At 47.1% G+C, this 21,140-nt stretch overlaps 1 protein-coding gene across 1 annotated transcript; it reads right to left on the bottom strand.

Annotated features, from left to right (window-relative positions):
• Positions 1–8,082: 8,082 nt before the first annotated feature.
• On the bottom strand, positions 8,083–8,951 carry LOC309566286 (uncharacterized protein). Its single transcript, XM_082271390.1, has one exon. It carries the CDS (start codon positions 8,793–8,795, stop codon positions 8,226–8,228), a length of 570 nt encoding a protein of 189 aa, XP_082127516.1. The 5' UTR covers positions 8,796–8,951; the 3' UTR covers positions 8,083–8,225.
• Positions 8,952–21,140: the final 12,189 nt, after the last annotated feature.

Here is a 21,140-nt window from a genome sequence, read left to right as displayed (position 1 = left end):
AAGATTGTGTTCACTGCACCCTAAAAGGATGTTGTTCACTGCACCCCAAAAAGATTGTGTTCACTGTACCCCCCCCAAAGATTGTGTTCACTGCACCCCACAAAGATTGTGTTCACTGCACCCCAAAAAGATTGTGTTCACTGTACCCCCCAAAGATTGTGTTCACTGCACCCCAAAAAGATTGTGTTCACTGTACCCCCCAAAGATTGTGTTCACTGCACCCCACAAAGATTCTGTTCACTGTACCCCACAAAGATTGTGTTCACTGCACCCCAAAAAGATTGTGTTCACTGTACCCCCCCAAAGATTGTGTTCACTGCACCCCACAAAGATTCTGTTCACTGCACCCCACAAAGGATTTTGTTCACTGCACCCCAAAAAGATTGTGTTCACTGCACCCCAAAAAGGATTTTGATCACTGCACCCCAAAAAGGATTTTGTTCACTGCACCCCAAAAATGATTTTGTTCACTCCACCCCAAAAAGATTGTGTTCACTGCACCCCACAAAGATTGTGTTCACTGCACCCCAAAAAGATTGTGTTCACTGTACCCCCCAAAGATTGTGTTCACTGCACCCCACAAAGATTCTGTTCACTGTACCCCACAAAGATTGTGTTCACTGCACCCCAAAAAGATTGTGTTCACTGCACCCCAAAAAGGATGTTGTTCACTGCACCCCAAAAAGGATGTTGTTCACTCCACCCCAAAAAGATTGTGTTCACTGCACCCCACAAAGATTGTGTTCACTGCACCCCAAAAAGATTGTGTTCACTGCACCCCAAAAATGATTTTGTTCACTGCACCCCAAAAAGGATTTTGTTCACTGCACCCCAAAAAGGATGTTGTTCACTCCACCCCAAAAAGATTGTGTTCACTGCACCCCAAAAAGATTGTGTTCACTGCACCCCACAAAGGATTTTGTTCACTGCACCCCAAAAAGATTGTGTTCACTGCACCCCAAAAAGGATGTTGTTCACTGCACCCCAAAAAGGATTTTGTTCACTGCACCCCAAAAAGATTGTGTTCACTGCACCCCACAAAGGATTTTGTTCACTGCACCCCACAAAGATTGTGTTCACTGCACACCAAAAAGGATTGTGTTCACTGCACCCCAAAAAGATTTTGTTCACTGCACCCCAAAAAGATTGTGTTCACTGCAGCCCAAAAAGATTGTGTTCACTGCAGCCCAAAAAGATTGTGTTCACTGCAGCCCAAAAAGATTGTTTTCACTGCAGCTCACACACAGAAAAATGGATGTGGATCACTGACACCTGCCTATCTCCAATCCCACACCACACAGCAATATCGATTGTAGTTTGTAGAACACAGTTTCCCTAAAATTCAGCAGACTCTGTCCCTAACAGGATTGAGAAGAGATCGTAGATCAGGATTGAGTGCAGATTCACCCCACCCCCCACACAGCAATATCGATTGTAGTTTGTAGAAGACACTGACCCTATAATTCAGCAGACTCTATCCCTAAAATGCCTACAACTCGCCCTGCCTAAACACTCCGACCTGTCCCTCAATTCTATCCGGACACAAATGGTTTTTTCCTGCCTATCTTTCCCTAATCAGCAGCCAGCACGTTGATGTGTGCTCTGTCCCTGATATAAGCAGCATAATGACGCCGCTGCGGCTGCCTCGAACTTATAAAGACTTGGTCACATGCTTCAGACGGCCAATCACAGCTACTAAGACATTTGCAGGCATGGCTGGGATGGCTTAAGGCACACCAGTTAAACGATTGTTGATTGGCTGTTGAAAGCCCGCCATGAAAAGAGCGCCAAAGCATGCAAAACCCGGAAATAAAACGACCGAACACGGATTTTTACCCGAACATACAGTAAAGTGTCCGTGTCCGTGTTCGGGTACAAAAAATCCAATTATTCGGTACGAACACGAATAATACAGTCCGTGTTCGCTCAACACTACACAGGTGATCAAATACCACCAAAAGAAAGCTCTGTTTGTGGGAAAAAGAGGTTGCGAAATTCGTTTAGGTACAGCGTCGCACAACTGCGCAATTGTCCGTTAAAGTCACGCAGTAAAAAATCGCAAAAAAAACCCTGGTCAGGAAGGGGGTAAAATCTTCCGGGGCTTAAGTGGTTAATGTCTAAACCGCTGGCAGCAAAAGTAAGTACACCCCTAAGTGAAAATGTCCAAATTTGGCCCAGTGTCAATATTTTGTGTGGCCACCATTATATTCCAGCACTGCCTTAACCCTCTTGGGCATGGAGTTCACCAGAGTTTCACAGATTGCCACTGCAGTCCTCTTCCACTCCTCCATGATGACATCAGCTGGTGCTGGTGGATGTTTGAGACCTTCCATTGAAGGTGCCCCACAGATGCTCAGTAGGGTTTATGTCTGGAGACATGCTTGGCCAGTCCATCACCTTTACCCTCAGCTTCTTTAGCAATGCAGTGGTCCTCTTGGAGATGTGTTTGAGTTCGTTATCATGTTGGAATACTGCCCTGCGGCCCAGTCTCCAAAGGGAGGGGATCATGCTCTGCTTCAGTATGTCACAGTACATGTTGGCATTCGTGGTTCCTTCAATGAACTGTAGCTCCCCAGTGCCAGCAGCACTCATGCAGCCTCAGACCATGACACTTCCACCACCATGCTTGACTGGAGGCAAGACACACTTGTCTTTGTACTCCTCACCTGGTTGCCACCATCTGAACCAAATACGTTTGGTCTCATCAGGTTCCAGTAATCCATGTCCTTAGTCTACTTGTCTTCAGAAAACTGTTTGCGGGCTTTCTTGTGCATCATTTTTAGAAGAGGCTTCCTTCTGGGACGACAGCCATGCAGACCAATTTGATGCAGTGTGTGGTGTATGGTCTGAGCACTGACAGGCTGACCCCCCACCGCTTCAACCTCTGCAGCAATGCTGGAAGCACTCATACCTCTATTTCCCAAAGACAACCTCTGGATATGATGCTGAGCACATACACTCAACTTCTTTGGCTGACCATGGTGAGGCCTGTCCTGGGTGGAACCTGTCCTGTTAAACCGCTGTATGGTCTTGGCCACCATGCTGAATGCTCAGTTTCAGGGTCTTGGCAATCTTCTTATAGCCTAGGTCATCGATTTTTAGCGGGACTGCGACATTGCAGCGGACAAATCGGACCCCTAACTGACATTTTTGGGGAGACCAGTGACATTACTACAGTAATCAGTGCTAAAAATATGCACTGTTACTGTAATAATGACATTGGCAGGGAAGGGGTTAACAGTGTGGGTGATCAAGGGGTTAAATGTGAGCCTAGGAAAGTGATTCTAACTGTGGGGGGGCTTGGCTTGTGAAATGACCATAGAGATATGTGATCCTATATATAGAAGGATCACATGGGCTCTGTGATCACTCCAGGGAGAAGAACAGTCAGCTGTGTTTACAACAGCCGACCGTTCTTCTCTCTCAGCGGGGAGCGATCACGGGTGTCAGGCGGCAATCGGAGCCTGCTGACGAGCGGGGGCGGGAGCGCACCGCCGGCCGAGCACGCTCGCCCCCTAGCCTCCTGCTCACGACCGACATACAGTTACGGTGATTCGCGTAGGAGCGGCTGCCTGCTGCTGTACATCTGCGGTGGGCGGTCGTAAAGAGGTTAAATCGCATGCCATTCTTTGCATTGCGATTTAGGCCCATTCATTTTGTATGGGCTTAAACTGCACCGCAAAGGTATCAGTTTCGGGTATCAGAGCATTTTTACGAGTACTTGAGAAAATAGTTGGTATCGGTGCAACCCTATAAGACTTCCTAAGACAACACGGCTTTTCATTACTCCCCAAACCGCTAAAAGCATGTGAGTGTGTCATTATCTCCTAGAATGCTGGCAACTATGCAATAAAGACACCTGTATACCACTAAATAACTAAAATGCAGACACTAAAAGGTGAAATGCACTAAACTAAATTGAGTATAATGTTTTGCTGCCACCTACTGGATGTTGTTATGAATTACATCTATAAATATTTAACTAATGTATTGCTGATTCGTATGACTTTTTATATTTGTTTCCTCATATGAAACAGTAAACTTGTTCCCTTTTTTGTTGCCTAAATAATTATAGGTAACGTGGTGCAATTTTGAGATATTTTATTTGCACATTCCTGCATATTTTTTGTGCGTTTTTAAGTGTGACATGCCATATAGGAGTTTCTTTGAGGCAGGATTGGGTGTTTTTGGCCCCACAGACTTTAATTATGGAATGGACGGAAAAAACACTGATTACATGTTTTTGTGTATGCTTCCATTGAAGTTAGTGTGGCCAAAGATGCCCCATTCTAAATCAAAAGTAGCTCATATACTGTACATTTTCAAGCTTCAGGCACTCAGCTACATGTCAAATGTGAACACCGACAATTGAAAAACATGGGATTTAGCATACTGAGCATTTTGGAGCCTCAAGCTTCAAGCTATAACATGTTTGGGTGTGAATGGGGGCTGAATGCAGGTATAGAGAAGATCTCTGTGGTAGAATTGATAGATAATATGAGTGTAGGTAGGGCCCTGGTGTCCAACCTGCGGCCCTTGGCATATGATGTGTAGCCCCTTGGACTTCGGCAGTCTTTAGTGGGAACATTGATTAGGGTAATAGAATTGATTTCTTTTAGCATCAAATAATGCGTTTCCAATTTCATATTGTCTTCTCCAGCTGAAAACGTAGCATGTCCACACTCTCCCACAATTCCTTTATTTGATCTGCAGTTTCTGACAGTCCTCCCCAGTATTCCATATATTGAACATTATATGCTGCCCTTTGGTGATGTCAGGGGCTGCATTTGGGGCCCCTTTTAGCTCATAAGTTGACAACCACTGGTGTAGGGTATTCAAAAGGCCACTGAGCAATAATTATACTTTGGTAAATAATGTTGAGTCTTATAAACATATAGTATTAGCCATTAAAAGGTGGTTAGCAACTTACGAGAAAAAGGGTCCTGTGTGCCCCTCCAGTTATTAAAGGTCCATTCACATGGAGTGCTTGATTGCGTGCCCCATGCAGGTCCAAGTTTTTCCAGCACAGAGATGTACAGGCATTGCCTGCATCCCTGTGCTGGCAGTCCATAGAAGTCTATTGGGACATGCGGCTGCATACAACCATACAATCCCATATATAGTACACAATCCTATACCCACTGTTGATCCTGAGGAAGGTGAAAACCCCAGAAAAGCATGATCCAAGTTGCTCCAGCAGGGGAAAAATTCCTTCCTGATCCCCCTGAACTCTGTGTGCAATCAGGGCACAGACACACTTACTCACATGTCTTTATTGGGAGACTGCGGGTCTGTCCGTAGAGCCACATGTCCCAATAGACTATGGACTGCTGGTACAGGGATACATGCAACACTTGTGCATTCCTGTGCTGCTACAACACAGACCGGCATGGGGCATGCAGTCAAGCGCCCTGTATGAATGGACCCACAAGGAACACACATTTTTGTTTTAATGAAATGCTAGAGAAGATAGGGAGGACTATCTGTAACGCAGACACACTAAAGCAGGGGTCTCCAAACTTTCTAAATAATGGGCCAGTTTACCATCCTTCATATTTGGGGGGGGGGGATAGGACCAGGGTGAGTAGAAAACGCCCTGGCGTCAATGGGAGTAAACAATGTCTTATCATTGCCATTAGTGGGGGGGGGGGGAATAGCGCTCCATCATTGGTGTCAGTGGAGGGGGGATAGTGCCCCATCATTGGTGTCAGTGGGAGGAATAGTGCCCCATCATTGGTGTCAGTGGGTGGGAGGAATAGTGCCCTATCATTGATGTCAGTGGGAGGAATAGTGCCCCATCATTGGTGTCAGTGGGAGGAATAGTGCCCCATCATTGGTGTCAGTGGGTGGAATAGTGCCCCATTGTTGGATCAGTGGGAGGAATAGTGCCCCAACATTGGTATCAGTGGGGGGAATTGTGCCCCATAATTGGTGTCAGTGGGAGGAATAGTGCCCAATCATTAGTGTCAGTGGGTGGAATAGTGCCCCGATGTTGGGTCAGTGGGAGGAATAGTGCCCCAAGGGCCAGATAAAGGCAAGCAAAGGGTGGCATCTGACCCTGGGCTGCAGTTTGGAGACCACTACATTAGGAGGAATGATGGTCACAGAATGCAGACATGATACAGAAGTCCATACGAGACTGGGGCAAGATATGCAAGACTAGAAGAGATCATTATTATTATTACCCATTTACAAATCAATGCTGTTAGTCCCACTATAGACTGCTGGGGACCAAGGGCCACACAAGTATCAAACGACTGCATGTGGCCACAGGTTCGGCACCAGGGCAATAAACATCTGAGGCTTCATTCACATACAGACATACTGGATCACGGGACGCCTGTCACCCAAAAGAAGTTCTTGTACTTTTTTGGGGGGCAACGGGCATCCTGCGTTTGGGGTGCCATTGCAAGTCACGGGAATCGCACAGGCGTCCTGTGACTAGCAAAGGTTCAGAATTGCGGGCAGAATCGTGGCAATTCTGCTCGCGATCAGAGAAGCCTATATGTGAATGGAGCCTGATAATATATATATATAGATTAGTAGTCTGCACAACAAAATGAAATTCATTGTTACCTTTCTTTTTTTCAAATAGGTATAAACACTTATATTAGGCCCCCTGATGATGTCAGCGTTTGACGAAACCGGTAGGGGACCGGCATCGTCCGTATCTTATGCATCTCCCCAGCGTCTTTCTGCTCAAGTTAGAAGCTGATGGCTGCAGCTACCACACCGTCCGCCATATGACACCTTCACAGGATCTTGACAATTGATGCTCGTTTTACCCTTGATAAATGTGAGTGTTGCATTCGCTTTTTAACCATTAAAAGGTTTGTGTTTAACCTACAACACCATGAGGAGTTTTCCTTTTCTATTTATGATACATCTGGGCTGGTACTATTACCTATGAGGGTGGAGTACTCCTGAGTGTGTTGAGGTCTTACCTGTAAGAGAGGATCATCCATCCATCCATCTGTGACTGTGAGGATTTCCATTGAAGCGATTTTAGATCCCTGTAATGGGGATCAATTGCTTTTGGTAAGAGGCCACACTCATTGGTGTCTGGTGGAGGCTTTCTCTACAGTATATCACCTGGTTTATGGGACTATTTTTTGGGATCCCTCTGTCCATGGACTTTATGCTTCTAATGTATGATGATATCATCCATATGGATTTGCATTTATTTTAGCTCTGGCTAAGATTGACTGTATCAAGCGCTGTATACTTTGTTTACATTGTTTTTTAGTTGAGGTACAACAACTTTTTTATGCTAGCCGCTGATACAACATTTTTATAACATTATCTATCAAGCGCAGTGTATTATTGTTTTTATAAACGCTTATATGTTTAGATCAAATTAATATTAATTATTTTACAAAGTATCTTGGATTTTAAATTTGTATTCTATTATTAGATTTACTTGTCCTATAAACATTTATTGAAAAAAAATTGCAATATGTAATTGATAACCAGCACATTTTATTAACAGAGAGGAATATGAATTTTATGCATTCACATAATTAAAAAGATACATAAAGTAAATAACATTTAAGTATACAGTGCATAGTGTAAGCTTTCCCTGAATTTAACGATGATTTTAATTAAGTAAATGGTTATGAAAAGCTGAGGCCTATTTCATCAACTGTTTTATGTCACATGAATTACATGCAGCTGCAAACTTAGCCCTTCATCTATGGTACAGGAACAGGGGGTGTTGGCTGTGGCAAACTTACCCAAGTGCCAGGGACACATTGACTTTAATTAAAAGCAGAGGCAAAGGGTAGCGTCTTTTTTGCCATTAAAAGGTCTTCATTACTTGTCTAAGAACGCCAGTTTTGGATCCTCCAGGAATATGGGAAGTTCTGTTAAGTCATCTTAGACAAATATCATCACCGGAAGAAGCACGCCCGGAGTCCTCTTCAATACCAATTATTCTTAATCATTATTAGACAAATATCATCACCGGAAGAAGCATGCCTGGAGTCCTCTTCAATACCAATTATTCTTAATCATTATATGTGTCCAAACTGACACTATTAATTTAAAACTGATATTTGTCCCATTAATGGTTGTGATGGAAGTCCTGGAATGATAACAGTCATCGAAGAAGCAAAAAGTCATCACCAACAGTTTTTGTTGTACAATGTGATACAGAGTCCATACTTGAGTTCTTAAAGGTATACCAGAGTTGTTTGGAGATCATGGGTGAAGGAGTCTTTTTCATCTCAGTAGGGCTTTCTTTTTTTGAACTCCTTCACATAGTTGGTGAGTATCTCTAGACCCTCCACAAGCCCGTCACCAGTGGTGGCACAGCATCCCTGGACATGCCATTGGTGTTCTCTCTGGCTCCTCAGCCCCAACTCCTCCACCAGTTCACCCGGTTTCCTGGCACCAAAAACATCCTGCTTATTAGCCAGCACTAAGAAGGGTACTCCTTTCATTTCATCAGCTTCCAAGATGGATTCCAGTTCTGACTGGGCATCTTTGAATCGCTCTGGGTCAGCGCTATCCACCACAAAAACAAGGCCATCTGTGTTTTGGAAATAGTGCTTCCACAGGACTCGAATCTTGTCCTGGCCTCCCACATCCCAAACAGTGAAGGTCACGTTTTGAATGGGTTCAACGGTCTCAACATTGAAGCCAATAGTGGGGATTGTACAGACGGCCTCGTTCAACTTCAGCTTATAAAGAATTGTGGTCTTTCCTGCAGCGTCCAGACCCAGCATTATAATCCGAGCATTAGTGCCAGAGAAGTTCATTATTGCTTGGTGAAGCCTGCTTAGGAGGATACCCATCGATGCAGTTTTTATTCCCAAAGTCAGTAATGAGTTGCTTTCTCTTATCTCTGTGGCTGTACATGCTTTCTGAAAACCAGACTGCTATATATTCACAGTACTTCATCTGCCAAACCTCCAGTAACCCAGCAACCAGAGAAATCCAGAAAGAATTTCCTGGTTGCTCTGTCACACAGTGCCGTGTTGGAAGATAATTGTACAACCTATTTTGACAATGCTAGGAATGAGAGCAGCACAGGAAATGACCTCAGGATCAAAACAAAAATAACTTTATTGCAATGAACATAATCTTGCAATCTCAGCGTCCGTATGCTTTACTTGTGATAGGTATATTATGAAAGTGATAACACAAAGATACTTCATCAGAATTAAAAACAATCAAAGCATAACTATAGTAAAAAAAAAAACTGAAATTACATATATGCTTTAAGTTTCAATTCTCAGTAGTTTCATCTTGTTTCTTTAAAATTCTGTGTACATTTGTCCCTTATGAATATCTTAGAATTATCCCAAAAAAACCCTATCTGATTTTGTTTCTGTTATGCCTGTATCTACAGTTCATTGTAATCGTGCAATATTTCCCTTTGTAGCCACCTGTTTACATGTACTGAGAAAAAGTGTATGTTGGGACAGAACCGTCCCACACTAAGCTTGAGTGCTTCCGTCAGTATACCGCTTCCTCCAGTCTGAACATAGATATCAGATATTATAGCCGCATATTGCAACCAAGAACTAGGCAGGAAATCCGGGCTGAAGAGTACCAATGTGATGGAACCGTCCCACACTAAGCTTGAGTGCTTCTTCCGTCAGTATACCGCTTCCTCCAGTCTGAACATAGATATCAGATATTATAGCCGCATATTGCAACCAAGAACTAGGCAGGAAATCCGGGCTGAAGAGTACCAATGTGATGGAACCGTCCCACACTAAGCTTGAGTGCTTCTTCCGTCAGTATACCGCTTCCTTCAGTCTGAACATAGATATCAGATATTATAGCTGCATATTGCAACCAAGAACTAGGCAGGAAATCCGGGCTGAAGAGTACCAATGTGATGGAACCGTCCCACACTAAGCTTGAGTGCTTCTTCCATCAGTATACCGCTTCCTTCAGTCTGAACATAGATATCAGATATTATAGCAGCATATTGCAACCAAGAACTAGGCAGAAAATTCTGGCTGAAGAGTACCAATGTGACGGAACCATCCCACACTCAGCTTGAGTACTGTCAGTATACCGCTTCCTCCAGTCTGAACATAGATATCAGATATTATAGCAGCATATTGCAACCAAGAACTAGGCAGGAAATCCTGGCTGAAGAGTACCAATGTGACAGAACCGTCTCACACTAAGCTTGAGTGCTTCCGTCAGTATACCGCTTCCTCCAGTCTGAACATAGATATCAGATATTATAGCAGCATATTGAAACCAAGAACTAGGCAGGAAATCCTGGCTGAAGAGAACCAATGTGACAGAACCGTCTCACACTAAGCTTGAGTGCTTCCGTCAGTATACCGCTTCCTCCAGTCTGAACATAGATATCAGATATTATAGCCGCATATTGCAACCAAGAACTAGGCAGGAAATCCAGGCTGAAGAGTACCAATGTGACGGAACCGTCCCACACTAAGCTTGAGTGCTTCCGTCAGTATACTGCTTCCTGCAGTCTGAACTAGGGCTGCACGATATTGGGAAAAAAATTACATTGCGATATTCGTTTTTCAACAATATATATCGCAATATTTAACTGGGTGGAATGCAGAAGACACTGACAGTGTGGAAGGCAGAGTCGGGACTCACAGTGGTGGTAGGAGGTAGAAGAACACAGCCCGACATGACATCCGTCCCACACGTTCAGTCTGCCGCCCTGCAGCTAGTTCTCTTGACCGAGCGGTGAGGGCGGCACAGCGAACCAATCACGTGAGTAGCGGCACAGGGAACCAATCAGGTGTGCAGGCACGTGTGATTGGTTAGCTGTGCAGCTGCTCACGGCGCGCTGCTCACCGCTGAACGTGTGGGACGGATGTGCAATCACTGTGAGTCCTCCTCCTCCCCCCGAGTCCTGACTTCTCCCTGCCTCCCTGCCTAATGCTAAATATTGTGTCTTTGGCGATATGAATATCGCCCACGCCCACAGAACGATAGTCAATATCATATCGCCTATCGTTTAGCCCTAGTCTGAACATAGATATCAGATATTATAGTAACATATTGCAACCAAGAACAAGACAGGAAATCCTGGCTGAAGAGTACCAATGTGACGGAACCGTCCCACACTAAGCTTGAGTGCTTCCGTCAGTATACAGCTTCCTCCAGTCTGAACATAGATATCAGATATTACAGCTACATATTGCAACCAAGAATTAGGCAGGAAATCCTGGCTGAAGAGTACCAATTTGACGGAACCGTCCCACACTAAGCTTGAGTGCTTCCGTCGGTATACCGCTTCCTCCAGTCTGAACATAGATATCAGATATTATAGCCACATATTGCAACCAAGAACTAGGCAGGAAATCTAGGATAAAGAGTACCAATGTGACGGAACCATCCCACACTGAGCTTGAGTGCTTCCGTCAGTATACCGCTTCCTCCAGTCTGAACATAGATATCAGATATTATAGCCACATATTGCAACCAAAAACTAGGCAGGAAATTCTGTCTGAAGAGTACCAATGTGAGGGAACCGTCCCACACTAAGCTTGAGTGCTTCCATCAGTATACCGCTTCCTCCAGTCTGAACATAGATATCAGAAATTATAGCCGCATATTGCAACCAAGAACAAGGCAGGAAATCCTGGCTGAAGAGTATAAATGTGACAGAACCGTCCCACATTCAGCGTGAGTGCTTCCGTCAGTATACCACTTCCTCCAGTCTGAACATAGATATCAGATATTATAGCCATATATTGCAACCAAGAACTAGGCAGGACTAGTTTTAGCTGCAAAACTGGAACTGTTTATTGAACAAACTCACATAGGATATATATCTCACAGGAGGACAGTGCGGATATATATCTCACAGGAGGACAGTGCCCTCCTGATCATATTACCCTAACAATATAAACTATAACCAGAAACATAATTAAAATGAGGTAATTAACTAGTCACCTAGACAATGTTGTGATTAATCAGATATTCTGACTTCAGGTCAGACTTGCCGCCATCGAGCTCACACATTATTACAAGCATAAACTCATCCCCACAGTAGTTTGCTAGCAGACAATAGGTGTGTTAATTAGCACAATTCACAATGTTTGAAAGACATGGGCGTGAGTTGATGAGATTACCATCTGCTATGAGCATTGAGCAGAAAACACATAACACCTTCAGATAATAGCAGGGGACCCCAGTAGCAGACTGTCCAGCTCCTACCTACAACATACCTCCCAACCGTCCCGGAATTCGCGGGACTGTCCCGCAATTTGGAGTAAGTCCCGCGGTCCCGCGGAGCGGGCTGAAGTCCCGCAAAATCATCTGGCCGGCCATCTCTTCTCCCCCCTCCTCCTCCCAGCTCCGCCCCCCGTCTTCGGCTCCTGCCTCCAAGCGCCGGGAAACAATCAGAGACACAGACTGTAGTCAGGGCCGGGGGTGCCCAAAGCAGTTGCCCCTTGCCCACGCTTGCCAAATGTCATGGCTTTGTCTAAGCTGCTGTCCCACTGTGCTCTTGTCCCCGGCTGCATTCCGGAAAGCAGAGCCACGGTTGGGACAGCTTGCAGCCATTTCACTCCATGTTTGCTGCCCACCCACTGCTCACACATTATCCTGTACCTCCCCCAGGTGGCGTACCAAGGGGCGGGGGGGGGGGGGCGGGTATGGGGGCGGCCCGCCCCGGGTGCCACGCACTGGGGGGTGTCAGCTGGTGTCCTGTCCGATGTCAGGGGGGGGCGGAGCGGCGACGGGAATAAGGGGCGGAGCCGCGGCGGAAGAAGGGGGCGGGGCCTCGACGAGAAGAAGAGGCGGGGCTTCAGCGGGAAGAAGGGGCGGAGCTTCGGCGGGAAGAAGGTGAGTGCCCAAGTGTGTGCTGGATAGGAGGGGGATGGGGCAGCTGCATACCAGGAATTCATGTTTCCCTAGCTCCCTGTCCCCTTCAGTGCTCTCCACCGCCCTGGTTTTCCCTGCCCACCCCCCAAGTGCTACCTGTCCCCCCAGTGCTCTCCACCCCCCTGGTTTTCCCTGCCCACCCCCCAAGTGCTACCTGTCCCCCCGTGCTCTCCACCCCCTGGTTTTCCCTGCCCACCCCCCAAGTGCTACCTGTCCCCCCCGTGCTCTCCACCCCCCTGGTTTTCCCTGCCCACCCCCCAAGTGCTCCCTGCCCCCCCCCCTGTGCTCTCCACCCCCCTGGTTTTCCCTGCCCACCCCCCAAGTGCTCCCTGCCCCCCCCGTGCTCTCCACCCCCCTGGTTTTCCCTGCCCACCCCCCCAGTGCTACCTGTCCCCCCCCGTGCTCTCCACCCCCCTGGTTTTCCCTGCCCACCCCCCAAGTGCTACCTGTCCCCCCCGTGCTCTCCACCCCCCTGGTTTTCCCTGCCCACCCCCCAAGTGCTCCCTGCCCCCCCCCGTGCTCTCCACCCCCCTGGTTTTCCCTGCCCACCCCCCCGTGCTCTCCACCCCCCTGGTTTTCCCTGCCCACCCCCCAAGTGCTACCTGTCCCCCCCGTGCTCTCCACCCCCCTGGTTTTCCCTGCCCCCCCCCCCAAGTGCTCCCTGCCCCCCCCCCCCGTGCTCTCCACCCCCCTGGTTTTCCCTGCCCACCCCCCCAGTGCTACCTGTCCCCCCCCCCCCCCGTGCTCTCCACCCCCCTGGTTTTCCCTGCCCACCCCCCAAGTGCTCCCTGCCCCCCCCCCGTGCTCTCCACCCCCCTGGTTTTCCCTGCCCACCCCCCCAGTGCTACCTGTCCCCCCCCCCCCCGTGCTCTCCACCCCCCTGGTTTTCCCTGCCCACCCCCCAAGTGCTACCTGTCCCCCCCGTGCTCTCCACCCCCCTGGTTTTCCCTGCCCACCCCCCAAGTGCTACCTGTCCCCCCCCCCCGTGCTCTCCACCCCCCGGTTTTCCCTGCCCACCCCCCAAGTGCTACCTGTCCCCTCCAGTGCTCTCCACCCCCCTGGTTTTCCCTGCCCACCCCCCAAGTGCTACCTGATATGTGCCCTCCCAACCCCTATAGCTGTGGCTGTGTGTGAGAGAGGCAGAGGCTGGGCAGGATTGCCATGTGTCTCATTGTAGAGGGGAGTTTGTGAGACTACAATATCCAGCATGTCTATGGAGGAGGAGCTCCCCCCCCCCTTTCTCTTCTCCCCCCTTTTTCTTCTCTCCTCCCTCCCTTCCCATCCTTTACCCCCCTCTGTCCTCACTTCCTCTCTGTCCTCCCCCCCTTCCTCCCTTCCCCCCCCTTCCTCCCTCCCTCTGTCATCTCTCCCTCCCTCCGCCATCCCTCCCTCCCTCCATCATCTCTCTCTCCCTCCGTCATCTCTCTCTCCCTCCCTCCCTCTGTCATCCCTCTGTCATCCCTCTGTTATCCCTCCCTCCCTCCGTCATCCCTTCCTCCCTCCGTCATCTCTCTCTCCCTCCCTCCCTCCCTCTGTCATCCCTCTCTCCCTCCCTCTGTCATCCCTCTCTCCCTCCCTCCGTCATCCCTCCCTCCCTCCCTCTGTCATCCCTCCCTCCCTCCGTCATCCCTCTGTCATCCCTCTCTCCCTCCCTCCGTCATCCCTCCCTCCCTCCCTCTGTCATCCCTCCCTCCCTCTGTCATCCCTCTGTCATCCCTCTCTCCCTCCCTCTGTCATCCCTCCCTCCCTCTGTCATCCCTCCCTCCCTCTGTCATCCCTCCCTCCCTCCCTCTGCATTGAAAGGGGTCAGGCTGGTTATTCTGCATTAAAGGGGTCACGCTGGTTATTTTCCATTAAAGGGGTCACGCTGGCCATTCTGCATTAAAGGGGTCACGCTGGTTATTCTGCATTGAAAGGGGTCAGGCTGGTTTTTCTGCATTGAAAGGGGTCACGCTGGTCATTCTGCATTAAGGGGTCACACTGGTCATTCTGCATTGAAAGGGAGCACGCTGGTCTCTCGGCATTGAAAGGGGGCATGATGATCTCTCTGCATTGAAGGGGGGGCACGGCATGCTGGTCATTCTGCATTGAAAGGGGGCACGCTGGTCATTCTGCATTGAAAGGGGGCACGCTGGCCATTCGGCATTGAAAGGGGGCACGCTGGTCTCTCTGCATTGAAGGGGGGCACAGCATGCTGGTTTCTCTGCATTGAAGGGGGCACACTCTACCTTGATTACTGAAGGCCCCTTTCACACTTTTGTGACCTCAAAGTCACGCAATTTTTAACAGCGTTTTTTGCCGCAAAGCAATGCCTATTTTTCTGTTTGCGCCCCCCAAAAGGGGGTATTTGGGTTGGATGGAGCTGGGGTGGGCATTTGGAGTGTTTGGAGGTTGGATGGGTGTTTGGGATAGATAGTGCTAGGGAGGGCATTTGGGGTGGATGGAGCTAGGGTGGGCATTTGAGGTGGATAGAGCTTCTGGGGGCATTTGGGGTGGATGGGGGGGGGTGTATGGAGCTGGGGGGGCATTTGGAGTGTATAGAGCTGGGGGGGGTGGATGGTGCAGAGTCTGACCCTTACATTCTGTACATTACATACTCCTGTCTCCTGCATTCTGTACATTACACTCTCCTGTCTCCTGCATTCTGTACATTACATACTGCTGTCTCCTGCATTGTGTACATTACATACTCCTGTCCCCTGCATTCTGTACATTACACACTCCTGCACTATATACACAATACTGTACATTATATACTTCTCACCAAAGTCTTCATTGTCCCAACAGTTGCTGGTTGCTATGCAGTCTCTGACTATTTTAATGAAGTTCTTCTTTAAGGTAGGCTGAGCAATCAAAGCATATTTTATGAGTACTAGGAAGTCTGGGTTTTGTTTACCCTATCCCTTAAGCCCCTCCCACTGCTAAGCAATTGGCCACACCCACAATTTGCCGCGGCGCACTGCGCGCGCCGCAGGTTTGTTTCTCTTTCAGTGTCCCTCATTGCGAAGTTCAAAAGTTGGGAGGTATGCCTACAATAGTCTATGAAGCAAAGCTCATAAAATGTTCCATCATTCTAATACAGTTAAATTAATGTATCACAGATTTGTTGAGGGATACTGTTGATAAATATTACTGTCCCACGATTAATATTACACCTTTTAATCCACTCCAGAAGAGAAGCATTATTGTCCTTATTCAGAGAAGTAAGCCAAGCCTCGCTCTCACATCCATTAAGTGGTGGTCTATCATTAGAGAATGATCTGCTCTCTTCCTGGGCCATAATCAGTGGGTAAGAGGCTTGCTCCTAGTCTTCTCCAAAAGCCCCTATCTTGGTTAGGTCTGTCACATGTTATGACGGGCATGGAGGCTGAGTAAAAGAACACATCCCCAGAGTTCCAGAATGTAATCAAGCAACTGATGGGCAGACTGCATAAGTAAAGTCTATACCATCATGTGCTTCCTCCCTGAAATATACACATTTAATGGGTGCTGAGGGATGTGTTCTTCCATGTTTGCAATCTGCAGCAGCTAATGTATCACTCATATTGCTGGCTGGTATTAAGACCTGAAAATACTAAAAAAAACAGCAGCTGCAGTTAGATGGATGCACTGAGGATACACACACATTGTCACAGTAAGGAAAATGAAAACAATAATTGCTTTTCAGCACAATGTAAAGAACACACCACCACCAGTTACACGCACCATGAAGAATTAATATGCAAAGAATAATTGGGTAAACCCAACAATTTTTCAAAATAGCAAAGGCAAAAAAATGAAGGGGGTTAGATGAAAGGTTTGGTGTAATATAAAACTTGGTGGCGGGGGGGGGGGGGGGTGTCAAGGCAGCAAAGTGGAGAATAGGAGAATACATTTTCAGCAGCACTCTCCTGTTCCAACGTGAGAGCAAAAAAAAAAAACTTTTGCCTAGATACAGATTCCCTTTTTATATGTTATGTCCAGCAGAGGGCGGCGCTTCTCAGAAAAGCCTGGGAAAGCCCAAACAGCAGGGTTAACTCTTACCTCTCCAGTAGCACCTCTTCTGCTGTGCAGCATTAACTAAATAGTGAAACTTACACAGCAGAAAATACACCTACACAAAGGAACTAATAACCTACACAGTAATAGCTCAGTAAGCACCTGCTTAAAGCGGAGTTCCACTTATTTTTGTGTTTATTAAAAGTCAGCATCTACAAAAAGTGTAGTTGCTGACTTTTAATAAACACACACCCGCCTTTCATGGTCCAGCGATCCGCTTCTCTCCCTCTCATCTCGGCGCCAGCATCTCTAGTGTGGGCACCCGGCTGTGACAGCTTGCGGTTTCACACCCGGGTGCAATTTGTCAGGCAATCTTCTGGGACCTCTGACGTGTTCCATAAGATTGCAAGGGTGGACGGGATAAGGAGAACTTCCACTTGAGCCACCAGTGGGAGCAGGTACCTGTCAAAACTAGGTACATGGCGCCACTGCGGTGTCTCGGCCAATCAGGAGGGAGAATCTCAGATGCTTGAGACACTTGTTGACACCTGTCCATGACCTCTCATGGTCCAGCAATCCGGCTGCTGGAAGCCTCACTTCTCTCCCTCTCATCTCGGTGCTGGCATTGCAAGTGTGGTCACCCGGCTGTGACAGCTTGTGGCTTCACACCCGGGTGTGCACTGCGCATGCGCGAGCCGCAACAGTGCCTCCCTGTTGGTCAGGCAATCATCTTGGACCTCTGATGTGTCCTAGAAGATTGCAAGGGTGGAGGGGAGAAGGAGAAATTTAACTTGAGCCACCAGTGGGAGCAGGTACCTGTCAAAACTTGGTAAATGTATCCCCCCCCCCAAAAAAAAAAACATACCAAATGGGGAAGAGGAATGCTTAAAGGGGAATTTCCCCTTTTTGGTGGAGCCCCGCTTTAAATACCATTGAAAGTTTTCGTTATAATTGTTCCATAAGTGCAAAAAATTGATTGTAGTAAAATCCATTGAGCTCATATCCTTCTGTAACAAACAGACAACATCCCAAGGAGTCCTATGAGTCTTATCAGCCCTGTCCAGTTCACCTTTTGGACTTCAGAACCTCCAGTGCTATGGAGATGAGAGAGGGAGGTGTTCTGTATTTCTAAAACATTTCCTGTACCTGGGTGACAACGCTGCTCCTCCATTAACCACTTGCTAACCGCCCGCCACAGATATACTGATAGCCAGCAGGGAAGCTCATTCATGGGGCTGGCAGTCGGGATTGCCGCCGGGCACCCACAATCGCTCCCCGTGGAGGGAGAACACTGGGCTGCTGTTGTAAACACAGCAGACCGTTGTTCTCTCAGGAATCAGCACAGAGCGCCTGTGATCCTCCTATTTAGGATCACAGGTCTCTGTGTTGATTCCACAAGCCCATCCCCCTCACAGTTATAAAACACCCCCTAGGCATACACGTAACCCTTTGATCGCCCCTGAGTTAACCCCTTCCCTGCCAGTGTCATTGTTACAGTAACAGTGGATCTTTTTAGCACTGATTACTGTAGTAATGTCCCTGGTCCCTCCATAAATGTCAGTTAGGGGTCCGATCTGTCCGCCGCAATGTTGCAGTCCTGCTAAAAATCGCTGGTAAAAAATAAATAAATAAAAATGACATAAATCTTTCCCCTAGTTTGTAGACCCGATAACCTTTGCGCAAACCAATAAAAATATGCCTATTGGGATTTTTTTTACCAAACATATGTAGCAGAAAACTGGCCTAAAATGATGAAAAACATTTTTATTTTTTTTTTTTTTATTAGGAATGTTGTATAGCAGAATGTGAAAAATTTTGTTTTTTTTTTTTTTTTCAGAATTGTCGCTCTTTTTTTGTTTATAGCGCAAAAAATAAAAAAAATCAGACAGGTGATGAAATACCACCAAAAGAAAGCTCTATTTGTGGGAAAAAAAAGGACGTCAATTTTATTTAGGCACGACCGCGCAATTCCCTGTGAAATTAACGCAGTGCCAAATCACAAAAAAATGGCCTGGTCATTAAGGGGGTAAATCCTTCCGGTCCAGAAGTGGTTAATACAGTATGATGAGGGAGCGTTGTCACCCTAGTACAGTAAGTGAGTTACTTCCAGGATTACTAGGTGAAAAAAGCCTGATAAAAGAAAACAATTGCAGCCACCACAACTAAGGACTTCTTAGGTTTTGGTACACTTTAGTTCCAACAGAAGATATTCGCTGGTGCTGAGCACTGGTAGAGAAGGAAAAAGCCAAAGAGATAGGAAGTGATAAACACCTGACAGAGGTTCTAACCCTTCCCACTCTGTTACAAACCTCAAACCAAATTGGCCAGAGTTCTATTTATCCATTTGCTTTTTTTTCTGGAGGTTATTATATAATATAATATATAACTATATATATATATATATATATATATATATATATATATATATATATATTCATTTAATTTTCATTTTATTATTATGAAATGTCATTTTATAAAACAGATGTACTGGCTGCTATGGACGCTCCTTTTCTGTATCCCCTTTATATGTGATGTGATCTGTCATTCTGGGAATAAAGAAATGCATTTCCTGTCTGTTCTGTCACATCAGACTACGTTGGAAGATTTTCTCCAGTGCGTATTTCTGACCCTGAAGTTATTGTCTCTTTTATGAGGTCACTTCCTGCGCTGTAGAGAGTAAAGGTCACACAATCCTCCAGCACAGAACAAAGTGACAGAGCAGACTGGAAGATCCTGTATTGTGTTACTTGGCACATGTTACTCCTTAGTGAAAGAATCAAACCATTTAGTAGATTAAACCCCACATGAATGAAATTCAGTTTTCCAAAGTGATGTGCATGTTTTTTTTAAAAAAAAAAAAAAAAAAACAACTTGTTTTTACTCAGTGCTGCTGGTCTCCTACAACCTCTTTGTAGCCACTTCCTGTCTATTTCAGTGAATGTCATTTTTCAGCACAGGTTTCCTGATGATGACAACAGTGGACCATGCCTGCCTAATGTATGTTGAACATGTCACTTGTACTCTATCAACAATCAGAGTGACAGGGAGACAATAGAGCATAATTAGGAGACAGGTCAGAGCGCTGTAAGCTTATTACAGAAAACAGCTGAACAACACCTTTATGGCAGGATCGCCACATGCAGCCTGCTACAGAATTTTATAGTGCTCACAGCTAGGGTAGGTGGGTGTCCTTTATGTGAACAGATTGAGCATTAAGGTCAGCCTAGGCTGCCTATGGTCTCCTCTTCAACCCCCCCCCCCCCCCACATGGGGGACTCTTACGGGGACTTAGGTGTCAGGTGAACTCTGATGTAAGGGAGACTCTGAAGGAGACCATAATGTAAGCGGGATTCGATTGGGACTCTGATGTAAGGGAGACTACGATGGGGACTCTGATGTAAGGGGGGCTCTGATAGGGACTGAGATGTAAGGGGGATTCTAATGGGCGCGCTGATTTAAGTGGGGGCTCTATTTAAAAGGCAGCTCTGATGGGGACCCTGATGTAGGGAGGAATCTGATGAAGACCTTAATGTAATGGGAGTTCTGACAGAGACTCTGATAGGGCCCCAGATATAAGGAGGTGGGCTCAATTTGAGAGGGACTCTGATGTAAGGAGGACTGTTATATAAGGGGGACTCTAATGTAAGAAGGGCGCTCTAATGTAAGGGGGGCTCTGATGTAAGGAGGGGGCTCTGATGTAAGAAGGGCGCTCTAATGTAAGGGGAGCTCTGATGTAAGGGGGGCCCTAATGTATGCAGGGCGCTCAGATGTTAGGGGGGCTTTGATGTAAGGAGGGCGCTCTAATATAAGGGGGGCTCTGATGTAAGGGGGGCGCTCTAATGTAAGGGGGGCTCTTATGTAAGGAGGGGGCTCTGATGTAAGGAGTGCGCTCTAATGTAAGGGGGGCTCTAATGTAAGGGGGGCTCTGATGTAAGGAGGGGGCTTGGATGTAAGGGAGGCTAAGATGTAAGGAGGGTGCTCTGATGTAAGGAGGGAGCTCTAATGTAAGGGGGGCTCTGATGTAAGGGGGGCTCTATTGTAAGGAGGGCACTCAAATGTAAGAGGGGCTCTGATGTAAGGAGGGCGCTCTAATGTAAGGGTGCTCTGATGTAAGGGGGGCTCTGATGTAAGGGGGGCTCTGATGTAAGGAGGGTGATCTAATGTAAGGGGGGCTCTGATGTAAGGAGGGTGCTCTAATGTAAGGGGGGCTCTGATGTAAGGAGGGCGATCTAATGTAAAGAGGGTGCTCTGATGTAAAGAGGGTGCTCTGATGTAAGAAGGGCTCTGATGTAAGGAGGGTGATCTAATGTAAGGGGGGCTCTGATGTA

The sequence above is a fragment of the Pelophylax lessonae genome, assembly GCF_965119305.1.
Source record: "Pelophylax lessonae genome assembly, chromosome: 11".
Lineage (NCBI taxonomy): Eukaryota > Metazoa > Chordata > Amphibia > Anura > Ranidae > Pelophylax > Pelophylax lessonae.
This window is presented reverse-complemented; position numbering and strand designations above follow the sequence as displayed.

Coding starts and splice junctions, on each gene's coding strand:
- LOC309566286 (XM_082271390.1), bottom strand. CDS start 8,795: ATGGGTATCCTCCTAAGCAGGCTTCACCAAGCAATAATGAACTTCTCT.